General features: G+C 31.5%; 1 protein-coding gene across 3 annotated transcripts; it reads left to right on the forward strand.

Annotated features, from left to right (window-relative positions):
- Positions 1 to 204: 204 nt before the first annotated feature.
- Positions 205 to 12,827, forward strand: LOC111705491 (uncharacterized). Of its 3 annotated transcripts, XM_023478061.1 has the most exons (16): positions 205 to 291; positions 1,353 to 1,427; positions 1,949 to 2,045; positions 2,619 to 2,658; positions 3,712 to 3,784; positions 4,965 to 5,074; positions 5,736 to 5,796; positions 6,893 to 6,972; positions 7,669 to 7,750; positions 8,422 to 8,502; positions 9,361 to 9,417; positions 9,709 to 9,806; positions 10,318 to 10,414; positions 11,226 to 11,278; positions 11,346 to 11,391; positions 12,094 to 12,827. In XM_023478061.1, exons 1-16 carry the CDS (start codon positions 214 to 216, stop codon positions 12,205 to 12,207), a joined length of 1,242 nt encoding a protein of 413 aa, XP_023333829.1. In that variant the 5' UTR covers positions 205 to 213; the 3' UTR covers positions 12,208 to 12,827. The 3 variants fall into 3 exon arrangements, with proteins under 3 accessions (XP_023333829.1, XP_023333830.1, XP_023333831.1); XM_023478062.1 differs by lacking the exon at positions 12,094 to 12,827 and having other exon boundaries at positions 10,318 to 10,413; positions 11,224 to 11,278; positions 11,346 to 11,397; XM_023478063.1 differs by lacking the exons at positions 11,226 to 11,278; positions 11,346 to 11,391; positions 12,094 to 12,827 and having other exon boundaries at positions 9,361 to 9,421; positions 10,318 to 10,403.
- The last annotated feature ends 2,544 nt before the right edge of the window (positions 12,828 to 15,371 follow it).

Raw genomic sequence — 15,371 nt, forward strand, 5'->3', positions numbered from 1 at the left:
TTAAATTTTTCAAAAATATTGAGCTTTTTTAAAATTTTTGATATACTTTTTTGTAAAAAGAGCGTAAGTCTATAAATATAAAATATTTTACAATAATCACATTGCATTGCTTTTTCAATTTAAAAATGACATCATAACAATCTCAATTTCTGTTTTATTTCAGAAATGAATATTAAAATGGCAGTTTAAAAATCTGGTTGATTGAGAATAAAAATGGCCGGATTGGGGGTCTCCGACGTGTCTCCGTTCCTTCAAGTTCGGAGTACATCTTGGTTTCCCTATAATAGAAAGGAAATAATACCAATATCAAATGAAAAATTAGAAATAATAATTCATAATCAAAAGAAAACATGTATATTGTACAATGTTTTTTACCACCAAACACGAAATATATAAGTTTTTTTTAAAAAGAATATTGTACTATTTTTTGCATAAATTCTAAAATATTTTCATTACTCTACAAAGCCGGGGCCAGATTTAGAAAATTAAGGAGGTCGCTGAACTATCTAACACCGGTTCAAATCATTAATCCCCAATGAATCCTTAATTTTGAATTGGTGATCCAAGATTTGAACCGTCGGTAGATACTTCAACGACCTAGCTAAAATTCATTTAATAAGGTCCCTGCTAGATTAATCCAAAGTACAAGGTTGATTTTTAAGGTTTTGAAACAAATTTTCAAAATCTTGTCAGACTTCAAAGTTTTTAAATGAAACTTTGTTTGTTGTAATTCTTCATTTTGGGATTATATTATTATTATAAAGGACTTCTGTATAATCTGTGTAGGATATTATATTATTATTATAAAGGACTCCTGTATAATCTGTGTAGGATATTATATTATTATTATAAAGGACTCCTGTATAATCTGTGTAGGATATTATATTATTATTAAAAAGGACTCCTGTATAATCTGTGTAGGGTATTATATTATTATTAAAAAGGACTCCTGTATAATCTGTGTAGGATATTATATTATTATTATAAAGGACTCCTGTATAATCTGTGTAGGATATTATATTATTATTATAAAGGACTCCTGTATAATCTGTGTAGGATATTATATTATTATTGAAAAGGACTCCTGTATAATCTGTGTAGGATATTATATTATTATTAAAAAGGACTCCTGTATAATCTCTGTAGGATATTATATTATTATTATTATAAAGGACTCCTGTCTAATCTGTGTAGGATATTATATTATTATTATAAAGGACTCCTGTATAATCTGTGTAGGATATTATATTATTATTATAAAGGACTCCTGTATAATCTGTGTAGGATATTATATTATTATTATAAAGGACTCCTGTATAATCTGTGTAGGATATTATATTATTATTATAAAGGACTCCTGTATAATCTGTGTAGGATCAACAGGATCAGGCAAAAGTTCTACAATTGCAATATTCACAGGAAACCAGGTACAGAGTGTTCCAATAAATTTATGATACAGAGTATTCAAGCAAATTATATATAAATGACTCAAGAGTTATAAAAAAAGAGTTTTAAACGAGGGTATCCCAATTCCCAGAAAGAACCTTTTAATCCTGAACACAGTAAGAAATATAAAAATTTTATCTAACAAAATTTGTTGGAGCACCGGCATCAAATTCATTCAACAAAATTAATTTGACGAATGATTCTGCTAGGGTGAATTTGATGCCGGTGCTCCAACAAATTTTGTAAGATGAAAATTTGAAGTTTCTAAGAGTGAATATGAACATTTTAACAGTGCCTGCTTCTGCTTTAGTTAACATTCTTAGGTTTTCGTGAAATGTGTGAATATTCTAAAGGCCGGGTGCTTTATAACCCAGTATTATTCTGTCAGCAGTATTTCTAAATAAAGTTAAAGATTACTAAATTGCATCGTTTTTGGCACTTTAAAGATAAAGTCCGCCCAAAACTGAGAGAACTGTCCCTTCAATATAGATTTGATATTTAGGTTGCAACCTCAGATTCAACTATAAGCGTGACTAAACACTGCCAACTCTATCCAAACCTACTGGATCAAGGAGCTTCAGCTTGGTTGGATACTGTAGGTAAGGGAATTAAGTTTTTGCCACAAATTGTCTAATCCATATAATCCATATATCAGTTGGTGTAGATCTTTGATATTTCAAAATTCAATTATTTCACTCAACAGAATTAAAAGTTAGAAATAATATCTAATGTCTACGACATTGGATTGCAAAGATAAAGAGATTAGAAAATCAGGGTTTGTTACAAAAACTCAATTTCTTTCAGCTGTGAATTAAAGACTTCTCCGCCTGCTCAAGGATTATAAAACATAGGAATGAGCACCTAGTTCCAACTAAAATTTTCTAACCCCTTTAGCTTTGCAACCTAATTCATGGTGCAAAGGTTTATTATATTGTAGAATTTATGTTTAAGACATAGAAGATCCACTCAGGTATATTGCACAGATATAAGGATTAGAAAATTTGAGTTTGAGGCGAGTTATCAGTTCCTTTAGCTAATGGAACATCCAAACCTTGGCGTAGAGGTTTACGGTAAATCTTGCCAACATGATCAAGCCCGCGTTCGCGTTCTTAGATTATGAAAAAAAAGACTTTATGTAATTCGTCAAAATTTGAATCTCTTTTATTCTGTAGGTTGGGAGGATAAACAGAAAGATGATACAGAAACCTTCAGGTCAGCAATAAAAACAGTTCTTTGAACACCACTGATCCGCTGTAAAACTAGTTTCTTCAAACACCTGCTCCACTGAAAAACCGGTTTCTTTAAACACCACTGATTTGATTTAAACCTGTTTCTTCAAACACCATTGATCCGCTGTAAAAACAGTTTCTTCAAACACCACTGATCCACATGTATACTCAGTTTCTTCAAACACCAATGACCACACTGTAAGATGGGTTTCTACAAACCTCAGGGATTTGATATCAACTGATTTCTTTAAACACCACTGATCTGCTGTTAAACCGGGTTCCTTTAACAACACTTATCTGCTGTAAAACCGGTTTCTTCGAACACCAATGATCTGCTTTAAACCGGTTTCTTCAAACACCTGCTCCACTGTAAACCCGGTTACTTCGAACATAACTGATCCGCTTTAACCTAGTTTCTTTACCCTTATCTGCTGTAAAACCGGTTTCTTCAAGCACTACCAATCCAGGGATGTTCCTATCAGTTTCAAAAATATAAGATATGAAACAACATTGTGGATAGTTGAATTTTGGCCAGCTCATCAATTTTAGTAAAAGAACTTTGTGTGAGATATCCCTAATATACAACCTGTAGACCACAGGAATTAAATTTATCCATAGAACAACAAAAGATACAGATTACTCCTTGACTGGGCAGTGATTAAAAACACAAAAGTTTGGGCCTCAAGGTTCTTGGTTTTGAGACTTCAGGGAGATTTTGCTTTAAGAAAGGGCAAACTTTTGAATGATATAGCTCACTTAGCTTTATAGACTAAACTTGGTATCCATTGCAAAAACTATTAAATTGAGGGATAAGTGCAGATGCTTCTATAGGAGGGAAAGAGGCTATTGGGGTTCAGCGAGTAAACCTCACCCCCCCCCCCCCCCCACTGCAGGATCAGTGAAAACTATGGTTTATAGGGGGGCTTTCAGGCCCTTAATTGGTGCTAAGCCCATTATAAAAGAAAAAAATTAGGCCCTCTCGGACAAATTTCTGTTTACGCCCCTGGTTTAATGCATTTTAATTCCCTTCTTTCAGGGAGATATTGCTGTATATTCATGAGAACAATATTGCTTCCGTTCTTGCTGTTATTTGGTGTGTTACACCCCAGGTATATTCAGTATTCACCCCATATTTTTTTCGGTACATGAGGGGGATACATTCCACCAACCCCCCTTATCTATAAAAAGGTCTTGAAAAAAAAATGAAAAATTAAGTTTAGCCAAGCATTCATTTCAAAATTCTTTTTAAAAAAATCACAATTTTTTTAATGCAATTAAAAAGATTTGTGATCTAAACAGAATTAGTATTGGGCATTGTTTTATAGAATTATTTCTATAAACATTAAAGTTTTCTTTCCATGGGAGAAATTTCTTTCCATGGGAGAAAAGAGAAAACTATTGTATACTCTACACTAAGCTATATTTTGAATCTGAAAGAACTAATAATTTTAAATATGTCAAACTTCGCACATTTTTGTGCAAAGGACAAATCAACTTTTGTTAAATGTTTTAAAACGGGATCAGGGTGCCCAATCCTAACAATAGTACACTGTTCTTTATACCTTAATCAAATCCTTATCAAATGCATTTTAAAATCAGTCAGTAAAATATTTTTTGAAAAATTACTCATACACTTGTTAAAGCAAGATTCCTATGCTTTCCTGTAAAGTAGATGTAAATAATTATTAATTATACTTTTAGCAATCCCGGCTTTATAGTTTGGGGGAGCGATGCGTTTAGTTGCACATGTTGTATCCTTCAGGGGAGTAGCGAATGTACAAAGAATAAAACAAGACTTCATCTTCAGTTTAACCCCTGATTGGTATGAAAACCATGCACAAGGACACTGGTTTTTTACTCGACCAGCTGTGAGGACTGGACTAGAGAGGAAGATTCCTCTCAATGGGGCTTTAAAGCTTACAACTCCCCATTTTGCATAAGGGGTGCAGCTATGGGTTTTCCTTAAAATTCCCCTTAGTTGGAAAGACTATAACACGAAGGAAAACAGGGAGCAATCCCTTATACCCTGCCTCCTACAAACTTCCTTATCTCTCTCCTACCTGCTCCACAACTCCCTGATTTTATAATCCCTATATCTTTGCAACCCAATGTCGTAGATATTTCAAACAATTAATTCTAGATCAAATAATCTAAGTTTTAAATATCCATGGTTTACACTAAGGTTGCACAGATTTAGGTATTTGAACATTGGAATGTGTGGCAAAGACTCAATTCATTTGCCAATTATCTATCAAAATGTTGCATGTGCATAAATAGGTCTGTCTTTAGGTACGGACTGATGCAAGTTTAAGAAGACAAGCCGAGTTTATAAATAAACTCAAAGAAATGGATATCTGGCAAAATGTAATTATTGTTGTCAAGCAAAGTATAAACCCTAGGTACAATTTCTGCATATTTCATAATGGGGCGAAATATACTACTGTATTACAATTTCTGCATATTTCATAATGGGGCGAAATATACTACTTTATTACAATTTCTGCATATTTCATGACTATTTTTTATTTTTACAAACACTGAAAAAACATTGAAAAGTTGTCAAGATGACGTTTTATAAATTCTTTCGATGTCTCCGAAGTTCTGAATTGATAGTTTGAAATATTGAATATCTAGAACATGAGGTTGCAAAGGATCAGTAAATCAGAGTTTGAGGCAAATGGTATGTTTGTTTCCTTTTTAAATAGGAAAATTATCATTTTGTTTAAAAAAGATTATTTCATTTTTACAGGGTTCAAAAGTTTTAGAATAAAAAATACCCCTTTTTTAAATTAATCCTATTTATAAACAATATTATACAGTTTAATTGTATAATTTCATCATGACAATTTTTCCATGGGTTTTATACCATTTTACGTAAATCTCTGTATTTTCGAAAATAAATAAATAGCCATGAAATATGCGGGAACAGTTTTGAAGAGCTGCATATAATTTTTTATTCAAAAAACTTAATAATCGGTGAAGGTAAAAAAGACAACATTTTATTTATTCTTTCGATGTCTCCGAATTTCTGGTTTAAAATGTACTATGTTATTATGTAAGATATGACGCAAAAGGTGCTCTAGCTGCTTTAGGTGATTATTCTAACGGTATGCATATTCAGGTAGAAAACAGGGTTAAACAAAAACAGTTCTTTACATAAAATCTGATTAGAGGTCAAAACTTTTGTGTTCAGTGTAACAAGCAGTCATTTTTTTCATCCTAAGGATTAACTTAATCAAGCGGCGTCAAACATTATAGAAATCCATTGTATAGCAACAATAGGCGTATTTTCCGGGAGAACATTTTTTATAATTTTGAGAAATTAAATAATCAGTTTAAAGTAGATATAATTTTCATGAAATCCTTTTATCTAGATGATAACACGGAATTTAAGAAATCATATTAGCACTACTGGAGAACTTTTTTTATATTTTTGAGTATTTTCTTTTGTAAAAATAAAACTGTACATATTATTTTCATAAAATAGTTTTTTTGATAGTAACACGCAAGTACAAATGTACATATTAATCTAGTTAGGTGTATAGTGTCTAGGCCCTAGGGTATGTAAAAAAAATAGAAATAATGATAATGATAATTATAATATACAATGATTTACAATAAGATTTAATATCTCAAAAATATTAAAAAAAAATTCTCCCTGAAAATACGCCTTGTTGCTATATCTAGCGAATTCTATAATGTTTGACGCCAGACTTAAGCCAATACAGGTATATCTGAAAATTAAGGCATAAAGCACAATTTCCCTCAAAGGAATTGAGTCTTTGTCACAAACTCTAATTTTCAAATCCATATATTCTTGCATAAATCTTTTATATTTCAGACTTAGATTATTTGATCTCACATAATTCATAGTTTGAAATCTAAAGTCTACAACATTGAGTTGCAAAGATATAGGGATTAGAAAATCAGACTCAATTCCTTTGTTAATCACAGTGGATATCAAGATCAAGCGTTAACACCAGCGTCACCTGAAAACAAAATTTTGTCCTCAGATTTGAATCTTAAATTTAAAAAAATGGAATTTCTTCCATGGCTTCTTATTCAAATTGTTTTCACTTTTTGCACTTACAGTACAGGCACAGCTTTAATTTCAAATTCAAATGAAATTTAAAAAATAAAATTGATATTTTAGATTTACTTCTTACTCAAACAATAAATTTAAAAATGTAGAAAACATGTTTGGAATAAAAACTTAGGTTGTCGGATATAGATTTCTTTCTGACCTGGCGTTCTCGCAAACACAACGAGATTTGCTTAAAACACAAAAACCAGTGAGGTAGGTGTTCTCAGTAGAAACTGGTGTAGAAAGACGACATTTGGATATTATTTGATATTGTGCATCGTCTCATTTGTTCTAATCCGCTGTTTAAAAAATAGCTATCTCTAAAGTTCTTTCTTAAAGGTGCGTGAGCTATTTCACGTAATCCTTCAATAATAGATGAATTTTCCGTTAAACTTTTATTTTAGTAGCACTAATAAAGATACTTATTTTTTTGTTGAAAAGAAATAGTTTTGGTCAATTTTTTCTTATCTCTGCTGCATACATCCGAAAGGTTAGTTTTCAAAGAAACTGCAATATAAAAAATTAAAGAACAATTTTCAGTAGAAAAAATGAGGATATCTCCTTAATTTTGACCTTGTACCTCTTGAAATTGAAGGCCACTTGAAATTAGGTCAATAGTTTATTGTTTGCACATTGGGTTAATATCGGGTCGTCTTTCAATTCACCTTAAATATGGCAAACTATAAAACTATTGGGATTATAGATGAATTCAATATCTTGATTATAATAATCATTATCATGTCAAGCTTTTAAGCAGTTTTATATATATTTACATTAAAACGGACAATGATACCAATAATATAATGATAATGACCATAACAAACGTGAATATAATAATAATTCAATTATGATGTTATATCTCAAATAATAATGATAATGATAAAATATTTGAAATGTGTTTTTTTTTAGAGAATTATTAAATGTGTTGACAGACGATGAAATCAGAGATATTCTTCAATTAAAAATTGCCAGTATTGCAAAGCCTGTGCAGGTGAATGTCGTCTTTATACAAATTTTGACAAATTTATCAGAGCCGCGAATTTTTGTGATGAATATCCGGCTAGGCCGATAATTCAGCGTCTGGATTCTGTTCTTGCTATCCAGTGCAGGATAAATTAACTATCTGTGTGTACTGTACAGAAGTAATCTGCAGTACACACAGAAAGGAAAATATATTAAGGTTTAAATCGCAGAATAATTTTGCAAATGACATCATTTCAACGCTGAAATGAATTTTACAGCGAAGATTTACCCATCAACCTGAAGATCTCCGGCTACTCCTAAGCCTAGCTTGAGATCTAACACAAAGTTTCGTTCTAAGGATGCCTAACTAAAAAAGTTGAAACATATTAAAAAAAAACAGCATAACTAAGTAGTTTAGAAACAAATATTTTTAACCTTTTTTGTTAATTATTAACTTGGAAACCCAGGTTTCCTTGAAGTTTACCCTAATAACAGTCAATCTACTAAACTTGGAATTTTTAATCATTACTCAAAACATTCCCGTAGTTCTACCCAGTTTTACAAAAAATTGAGACAAATCGGTCCAGGGATTTATAAGTGATATGGACGTACATCTACACAAAAACAGACAGACAAACAGTTATTACTTCTTTAGTTTATATTATTAATTATAATGCTAAAATATTATTTTTGTTTTAGATAATATTCCTTGATAGTGTATGTGTAGAATGTGGACAACAGGGGGATGTTAGACTAATGGGAGAATATTGTCATATGGAGGTCAGATTAATTTATTGAATATGGAAGAATATTGTCATATGGAGGTCAGATCTATTATTAAATATGGGAGAATATTGTCATATGGAGGTCAGATCTATTATTAAATATGGGAGAATATTGTCAAATGGAGGTCAGATCTATTATTAAATATGGGAGAATATTGTCATATGGAGGTCAGATATATTATTAAATATGGGAGAATATTGTCAAATGGAGGTCAGATCTATTATTAAATCTGGGAGAATATTGTCAAATGGAGGTCAGATCTATTATTAAACATGGGAGAATATTGTCATATGGAGGTCAGATATATTATTAAATATGAGAGAATATTGTCATATGGAGGTCAGATCTATTATTAAATATGGGAGAATATTGTCAAATGGAGGTCAGATCTATTATTAAATCTGGGAGAATATTGTCAAATGGAGGTCAGATCAATTATTAAATATGGGAGAATATTGTCATATGGAGGTCAGATATATTATTAAATATGGGAGAATATTGTCATATGGAGGTCAGAACTATTATTAAATATGGGAGAATATTGTCATATGGAGGTCAGAACTATTATTAAATATGGAAGAATATTGTCATATGAAGGTCAGATCTATTATTAAATATGGGAGAATATTGTCAAATGGAGGTCAGATCTATTATTAAATATGGGAGAATATTGTCATATGGAGGTCAGAACTATTTATCAAAGAAAAAGTTAATTTAGCTTCAAAATTATTCATTTCTGACAATTTCCTCCATTCTTTCTGTCGCAGAAGTCTTCAAGTGGGATTTTATAGAGAAATCAGAACTTGAGATAATCAATTTACACTGATGAGATATAGAAATATTATTATCTAGGCTGTTTATAAACATAAGAAAGAGAGCACTTTATCCCACCCGAAGCCACAGCTCAAGGCAGGTATATTAAAAAGTATAAATAGTTTAAGATACAGTGGGACCCATGAAACAATGGAATAAAAGACGACTGTTAGATACATTTTATGCTTTTAAAAAGTTAAAAAGACACGAATTGTACACAGACCTGTTTCACTTAATAAGTTCATGAAGAACTTAATGACAAAACTGTTCATTTTTTTAAAACATCAAATTCAAGATGGCTTAGAAAATTGTTGTTTTTACTTCACATATTTCTGGTTCCAACAATGTAACAGAGAGAGATTAAAAAAAAACATGCGTTTATTTTAGTTTCATCCTTCGGACCGGCTTTTCCAAATACATCTTGGGGATGTGGTAGTTGGTCCGTGTGGGCGAGTGTGTGGCTGTGGTCCATGTTCTAAACCAAGGTATGTGGTCCATGTTTTAAACCAAGGTATCTGGTCCATGTTTTAAACCAATATTGTGGTCATTGTTATTAACCAAGCTATGTGGTCCATGTTCTAAACCACGGTATGTGGTCCATGTTTTAAACAAAGGTATCTGGTCCATGTTTTAAACCAATATTGTGGTCATTGTTATTAACCAAGCTATGTGGTCCATGTTCTAAACCAAGGTATGTGGTTCATGTGCAAAAACAAGGTGTGTGGTCAATGTTCTAACCAAGTTATGTGGTCCATGTTATAAACCAATGTATGTGGTCCATGTTCTAAACCAAGGTGGGTGGCTCACATTGTGCAATTTGTTTGCGAATGTGACTCAATGCACAATGTAAGTCCGTGCTACAAAATAAATTCAAATCTGAGATTCTTTCGTATTAGGTACAAAAAGTTACCTTGGAAAATAACTTGTTATTTTAGATACCGTACCATGTTTGAGTTTATTCTTGAATAGAATATGTCATTTTTTTATTTTTGAAAGGTACAAATGTTGCGGTAAAAAAGAGGCTTCTGAAGGTTGTAGACAAGTGTTGGTTTGCTGTAGGAATTCTACAACGTCTCAAGGATGCAAAAAAAAGGTTAGAATACATCATACAGTGCTATTCTAAATAAACCGGAATACTATTGACAAGTCGACTTTGGCCTTAGAAATAGTTTACGCATAGAGAATAGAATATATAGAGAGGAATTTACTGGAAAAAAGTGTAAAACGGCCATTTTGTTGTACTGTTTCCAAACTGCAGGTGTACTTCACATATTTATGCTATATAACCTATTGGGCCCTGGAATATCATTATATAGAAAATCTAAAATTATTGTTAAAAGACCAACCAAATTATGAAATAGGCTGGTTTCATAATTGACCAATGATCATTTCACATAGACTCTATGCCTTCCACTTTACAAACGATGATTTTCCGTTATAACTATAAATCAAATGATGTTTTTATTCACCTAATTCATTATAAAGTTTATTTAACAGTTTAAAAAATTCGAAATTGAAATGAATAGTCTAGGGTACATACTGTATTAATGTACTCTAATACTGCATATAATTTGTGAACATTTACATGATTTGTACACTTTGAACTCCCTTTCAGGCTGAAAGGGACTGAACAAATTCATACCGAGAGATTCTTTTAATTCCTCTCTATATATTCTATTCTCTATGAGTTTACGGCATTCATCATTCATATGTAACCTAATTTTAGACATATTTTCTATTTTATATATGAAACAATGTTACAATAACCACAAAATAGCCCAGACAAATTGAAATTAAAACAAAATTCTTAATATCTCTGCAATACAGGATACAGGCCATATTATACTTGATACTTGATACAGGATACAGAATACAGAACAGTTAATACGGGATACACTTTTTAGTTTGGTTGTTGTGAAATGCCGATAGAAAGCGCTGCTGCCGGTTGTATCACAAGGTTTATCTAGATTTAAAAAATATTTAATATCTAAATTTAATACTTTTGTTAAAAATACAGTTTTCAGATTTCCCTGCTGTAACCAGGATTCTGTAAGCCAGGGATGTATCAAGGTAAAGTTTCAACAGTTTTTAGCTTAATGTCAGATTCACAATGATACCCTTTAAACCTTTGTCTAAACGAAAACAATAAAAATAAAGTCATCCCTGTTTTTTCAATCTAAAAATATTTTCTTTTCAATCACTCAAAAGTACTTTACTGTTAAATGCAGTGTACTGACAACTGTACTTAACTAAATTTTGCTGTACTATGAACTGTACTGTACTACATTGTACTGTACTGCACTGCACTGTACTGCACTGCACTGTACTGCACTGCACTGTACTGCACTGCACTGTACTACTGTACTGCACTACACTGTTCTGGACTACACTGTACTGCACTGAAATGTACAGCACTGTTCTGCACTGTTCTGCACTGTTCTGCACTGTACTGCAATGTCCTGCACTGTACTGTACTGTACTGTAATTCACTGTACTGTACTGCACTGCCTGTACTGTACTGCACTGCCTTACTGTTCTGCACTTTATCCGACTTTTCTGCACTGTACTGTATTGTAATGTACTGCAATGTACTGTACTGTAATGTACTGCACTGTACTGTACTATAATGTACTGCACTGTACTGTACTGTAATGTACTGTACTGCACTTTACCCGATTGTATAATACTTGACTGTACTGTAATGCACTGTCCTGCACTTCACTGTACTGCATTGCACTGCACTGTTAAATGTACCATCCATACACTTTCTAGGTGTGTAAAAGGTGTGGCGAGGAGTGGGGAACGCCCACTAACGAATGCTACAGAAAACAGCATACAGTTGTATCAATTCAAGATTTTAAAGAAAAAAATGTACAAAAATGCTAAAACAATATAATTTATTTGTAGTCTACAATATACACAATCTACAATATAAATTTAAATTTAAGGTTCGTTGGTAAAGGTTAAACATTTTCTCTGAAACAAAATCACATTTGAAGCTTTCAGACCAGAAAATTTGAACTTGTTCACAAGAAAAATTCAATTACTGTCAAACCTATCAGTATTTTAATTATTTTGTATATAAATTTTTCAATCAAATATTTTGATAATACGTAACACAATTTATACGCTCTAAGCAAAACTTTGTTAAAGTTTAACCCATTAACAACCCCAAATGTCCTGGTTTAGAAAAATCATGAAATATTTATTTTCTATATGAAAATTATCCTTCATTGACGTTAAAAAATGTAAATACTTTTGGAGAATATTGTACATTAACCGATATAAGGGTTACCCACAAAGGAAGAGACTTTAGAGAGGAATTTACAGAATTTATTAGAACTTGTTCCTAAAACTGATTTACCAAAAAAAAACATATTTTGTGATTAAACCTCAGAATAATTTTTAAATTAATATTTAAAAAATATTCAGGTCGTCCTTTACGGGGAACCCTGTTTACGACTTTGCTGTTTTGTCTGTTACTAATAAACTTCAATAAGTCCAAACCGATTGGGCCTTCATTTTCTGTGATACAGTTTATTTATTGTTTTATTGTTTTATTGTCAAGTGTCAAAACTTGCTGCCGGTTCAAATTTGAACCATTGATTCAGAAAGGATGGCCTCAAAAAAATATATATATCTTTTAACACAAAATAATTAAAAGTTTTTGGTTAAAAAACTTAGAATCATTAATCGCTTTGAAGAGAAAAAAATTAAATTTGGTTTTAACTAAAATAGTTAAAATATCAGTTTGATATTTAGAAAAATTCACGCATAGGTGGTTCTCCCCCTCCCCCCCTCTCAACCTTTTGTATTCGGTAACAAAACCCTATAAGTCACAGTTTTAAAAGTTGACTGCGCTGTTAAATAATTAAATTTGATTCTAGACTTTATAAAAATGGAAAATGATTTTAAAAGTATGCTGAAACATTGCAGTTTCTAATTATGTTATACTCTAAATAATAATATCCAGAATTACTTATTTGATGTATTAACTTCACCATTTTCGTATGAACTTTTAATAATTGGTTGAAATGCTATGTTAGGAATTTAAATAAGTAACATTTTAATCGCAATAATGGGGAAAAAGATTTCTGTAAAATTATAACTACACCTCTAATTTAAAATCTCTATAACTTTTTAACCCAATGTCGTAGACTTTAGATATTTCAAGCTATAAGTTCTATTAGATCAAATAATGTAATTTTGAAATATCAAAGGTTTACATAATCAGGTTGCAAATATATAGTGATAAAATTTGAGTTTGTGACAAAACACAATTCCTTTGTATATAGATACAGAACACCCATCCTATCAACTTACGCTCCCAAAGAACCCTTTTTTTTCTGCGTTAAATCTTTTATATTAGCTTATTAACACGCTTTTGGAAAGATTCTATAATGTTAAAAATCCCAATTAAGAGTTTTACACGATCATATGACATGGGAACTATTCCAAAGCAGCAATTTAAATAAGTGTATGATTTATAGTCATTAAACTCTTATTCTGAATCTGTACTTACAGGGTTACCCAAAAATAATGAGACTTCAAAGATGACTCTACAGAATTTGTTGGGTCTGTCCTAGAGAACGATTTTTGGATGCCCCCCTCCCCTCTCTTGCAGTTGGACCCCCCCCTCTCCAAAAATATGTATTTCTTCATAAAAAAATCGTTATGCCATTAAAAAGCTATTTGAAGGCAGAACTTTAAAAAGAAACCTTTCTATCATCGTTAAAGTCTAATTTTTTTGTGGGTAACCCTTACGTACAGTACAAAACATGCTGTACAGTGTACAAGAAATTTACCAATTTAAATGTTTTGGTAAGACATAATGTTTTGAATGTTTGTAGTTTCTATGTTGGGAATGAATCTAATATATATTAAAATCACGAAACTTCGTCAGCAATCAACATATGCTTCATATAAAAGACAACAGAAAAACGTAACGTTAAATTTGTCCTCCATATTTATGTTTAAAAACAAGTGTACTGTAGTTTCTGGGCGGAATCTAAACAAAATAAGTGCCGATTAGGCAAAGAGAACTGAGACTTGAGAAAAAATGCTTTTGACGATTTACTTCTCCCCCCCCCCCCCACATAAAATTTGCAATATTAGTTTTAAGATTATTTGATATATTGATATACACACATTGCGTTGGATATTGAATATTTATTGCATATTGAAAAAACATTTTATTAACTCTTAAAGTAGATATGCATTACACAAGTATTTGAAAGTATTAGTCAATACTAAGGTGTTGAGAAGTGATTCATGAATTTTTTAAGATAAGGTGTTAGATTACAAGGCATTATATTAATTAAAGATATCTTGGTTCCTCACAAAATTATTTTTCAAGATCAAAGCTCTATAAGAATAAATAAAGTCCTCTGCTACAGTATTTTTGTCGCCTTTCTATAATGTAGGGAAAAGAAAGAAACGGAAACATACAGTGTTAATTCTGAACAGTCGTCTCTGAAGTCTCATCCTTTAAGGGTAACCCTGTATGTGATACAAAAAAGACTAGTTACACCAAAAATGGTTAACTTTTTGGAACAATTCATCCGTTCCGTAATTCATTGTTTTGTAAAATAAATATAATATGATTAATTCCATCATTAGAACAAAAAGTCTATACCCTAAACCCCATGTTGTGCGATTTTTTCCTGATTTTTCGTCTATACGAATATTAAATGCTTTTGTCTTAAAATCTTTTAAAATATGATATTTTAAGTATCTCGTTTTTAATTTCATGTTGTTTAGATTTAATTGATGTCTAAACTTCCTAAAACTATCCTTAGGGGGGGAGGATTAAAAGGGGGGACTGGGGACACAGGAAGTATCAAATATAAAAAAGACGCATGAGAAGAAGGTATATTATATATATATTACATGTATTATATGAAACAAACGTGGATCAAAAGATTTAATGAAGAAAAAGCAGACACAGATTAGGAATCGTCTCTTTTATAAGCCCTGAGGCCGCGATTCAAATGATTCGGGGAAAATTAGTCTCAAGTCTATGCTGGCATTGACACTAAAATCATGCTCAA

Source organism: Eurytemora carolleeae, unplaced genomic scaffold (assembly GCF_000591075.1).
Source record: "Eurytemora carolleeae unplaced genomic scaffold, Eaff_2.0 scaffold396, whole genome shotgun sequence".
Taxonomy (NCBI): Eukaryota; Metazoa; Arthropoda; class Copepoda; order Calanoida; family Temoridae; genus Eurytemora; species Eurytemora carolleeae.

Coding starts and splice junctions, on each gene's coding strand:
- LOC111705491 (XM_023478061.1), top strand. CDS start 214: ATGGCCGGATTGGGGGTCTCCGACGTGTCTCCGTTCCTTCAAGTTCGG. Junction 2,659..3,711: donor GATGATACAGAAACCTTCAG/GTCAGCAATAAA, acceptor CCCTTCTTTCAG/GGAGATATTGCTGTATATTC. Junction 11,279..11,345: donor GCTGCCGGTTGTATCACAAG/GTTTATCTAGAT, acceptor TACAGTTTTCAG/ATTTCCCTGCTGTAACCAGG.